Source organism: Sorex araneus, chromosome 6 (assembly GCF_027595985.1).
Source record: "Sorex araneus isolate mSorAra2 chromosome 6, mSorAra2.pri, whole genome shotgun sequence".
NCBI classification, from domain to species: domain Eukaryota; kingdom Metazoa; phylum Chordata; class Mammalia; order Eulipotyphla; family Soricidae; genus Sorex; species Sorex araneus.
The window spans coordinates 153,406,668-153,408,491 of record NC_073307.1 but is presented as its reverse complement, the minus strand read 5'-3'; the positions used below and the strand labels follow the sequence as shown (position 1 = coordinate 153,408,491).

The 1,824-nt window shown below is 36.2% G+C and overlaps 1 protein-coding gene across 1 annotated transcript; it reads right to left on the bottom strand.

Moving 5' to 3' along the window:
- Positions 1 to 282: 282 nt before the first annotated feature.
- LOC129405705 (olfactory receptor 8K3-like) lies at positions 283 to 1,230 on the bottom strand. The gene has a single exon (XM_055142808.1). The coding sequence runs from the start codon at positions 1,228 to 1,230 to the stop codon at positions 283 to 285; it is 948 nt and encodes a 315-aa protein (XP_054998783.1).
- Between the last annotated feature and the right edge of the window lie 594 nt (positions 1,231 to 1,824).

Below are 1,824 nucleotides of genomic sequence, written 5' to 3'. Positions count from 1 at the left end.
CGATCTACTGTGGCTTTGATGGACTATATCCAGTGTCCTAAGGCATTCACTAATAGCACTAATTTTATAATCATTTTTATATATAATTTTGTGTCTCAAAACAGCAGATTTTTCTGGTTTTTCAGTTATGTATCTATAGGACTTTGAAAAACTAAGGGTATATACAAGGTATTTTCTAAACATATGTTGAAATTATATGTCTGTAATGTTATTTATGAAGTTACATGCATCATGGTTTGAAGATTATATACAATTTACACAAATAAAATAGAACAGTGATCTTCAAGAAAAGATATTGCATACTTTTGTCCACATCTTTTGCAGTGCACATTTTACATCCTTGTTCCTTAAGCTATAGATCAAGGGATTCAGCATGGGGATAATGAGGGTGTAAAATATAGAGGCCATTTTATCAGTGTCAAAGGAGTGGCTGGACTTCGGATTCACATACATAAATGTCAAAGTCCCATAGAATACAGTGACCACTGTCAGGTGGGATCCACAGGTGGAAAAAGCTTTGCGTCTCCCCTCAGCTGACTTCATCCTGAGGATGGCAATGAGGATGAGCAGGTATGACACAACGACTACTAGAAGAGTGAAAACCAAATTAAAAGCAGAGAAAATCAGTATCAGGAACTCAACTTCTTGTGTATTTGAGCAGACCAATGTTAACACAGGCAGATTGTCACAGTAGAAATGATTGACAACATAATTGCAAAAGGATAAATTAAAAAGCTTTACCGTGATTAGAAGCGAAATGCAGGTGCTGTAGACATAGGGGATTGCCACCAGCACCAGACACAGCCTTTGGGACATGATGACTGTGTAGAGCAGAGGGTTGCAGATGGCCACATAGCGGTCATAAGACATGGTTGCCAGAACGAAAAGTTCATTAATAATAAACATGATGAAGAAAGCCATCTGTGTGGCACAGAAATAAAAGGGGATTGTATTTTGTTCCACTAGGAAATTTTCCAACATTTTGGGTCCCACCGCGGTGGAGTAGCCGAGATCCGTGAGTGCCAGGTGTCTGAGAAAGAAGTACATGGGTGTCTGCAGCCTGGGGTCCACCTTGGTGAGGATGACCATGCCCAGGTTGCCCACCAGTGAGATCATGTAGATGACGAGGAAGAGCACAAATAGGGGAGCCTGCAGCTCCGGGCGGTCTGTGATTCCAAGGAGGATGAATTCCTTCAGCTCTGTGAGATTGTGTTTGTCCATTGAGGTCATAAATACACATATTCTGAAGAGAGAAACCACCAGCAATAATTAAGAAATTTTCTCTATAAAAGTATATTTACATATACAAGATTTTAAAACAAATTTAAATTTAACAATTTGTAATTCCATCTCTCTAACACATGAACCTTCTGTAAATAGAGCATGCAGAATTTATCTGCATAATATATGCATATTAACATGCATATTTCCTCAGAGACATAGGCAAGTTTAAACAAACAAAAGAAGTCTACACTTTCTTTTTCAATGGATTCAATGATTATTTGGTCATTGATCTGATTCTTAAGACTGAAACTGGAACGACAGTGTATTCTCCTTTGAGATTGTTTTACTCACATTTCTCTTAAAATACATTTCATGTCTTTCAGTGTAGGATAACTAAAGTATATATTCTTCCTGGGTTTATTTTTAGTATAACTGATATGTACCAAGAAATTTTTAGCATGTTAAAATATATACATATATACATTATAATATTGCATTTAATGTGGGTATTCACAAATATAATAGGAATTTATATGAATAATCCATAGAAGACAACAATTCAAAACAATACAGAATAGATTGAGTTAGAAAAGAACTACT